The 271-nt window shown below is 62.4% G+C and overlaps 1 protein-coding gene across 1 annotated transcript in view; it reads right to left on the reverse strand.

Annotated features, from left to right (window-relative positions):
* Positions 1-271, reverse strand: part of LOC104532544 (acetyl-CoA carboxylase 2-like) — a gene marked incomplete at its 3' end in the record, with an annotated part of 9,823 nt that overhangs the window by 6,561 nt on the left and 2,991 nt on the right. Inside the window, 1 exon segment of the mRNA XM_029087397.1 lies at positions 175-271. This exon segment is cut by the window's right edge and continues 45 nt beyond it. Coding sequence (XP_028943230.1) covers positions 175-271 — 97 coding nt within the window.

A 271-nucleotide genomic window follows, 5' to 3' on the forward strand; every position in this document is an offset into this window, starting at 1 on the left:
GCAGTGGCCTTGCACAGATCCAAGGGGACAAGCAGGGCTGGGGGTCCCCACTCAGCTCGGGGGGTCCCTCCCTTCCTTACGAGCCTCAGGTGCCAAAACCCACAATAAACCCAGCAAGGAACAGACCAATTTCTCACTAGCACCCCATGCTGCCCAAAGACCAGGGCCACCCACCTGCTCCATCACCTCGATGACAGAGGGAGCGGCGATGGTGGTGGGTGCCTCCTCGATGATCTTCTGGTGCCGGCGCTGGATGGAGCAGTCGCGGCCG

This window comes from Antrostomus carolinensis, unplaced genomic scaffold, assembly GCF_000700745.2.
Source record: "Antrostomus carolinensis isolate BGI_N321 unplaced genomic scaffold, ASM70074v2 scaffold28490, whole genome shotgun sequence".
In the NCBI taxonomy this organism is placed as follows: domain Eukaryota; kingdom Metazoa; phylum Chordata; class Aves; order Caprimulgiformes; family Caprimulgidae; genus Antrostomus; species Antrostomus carolinensis.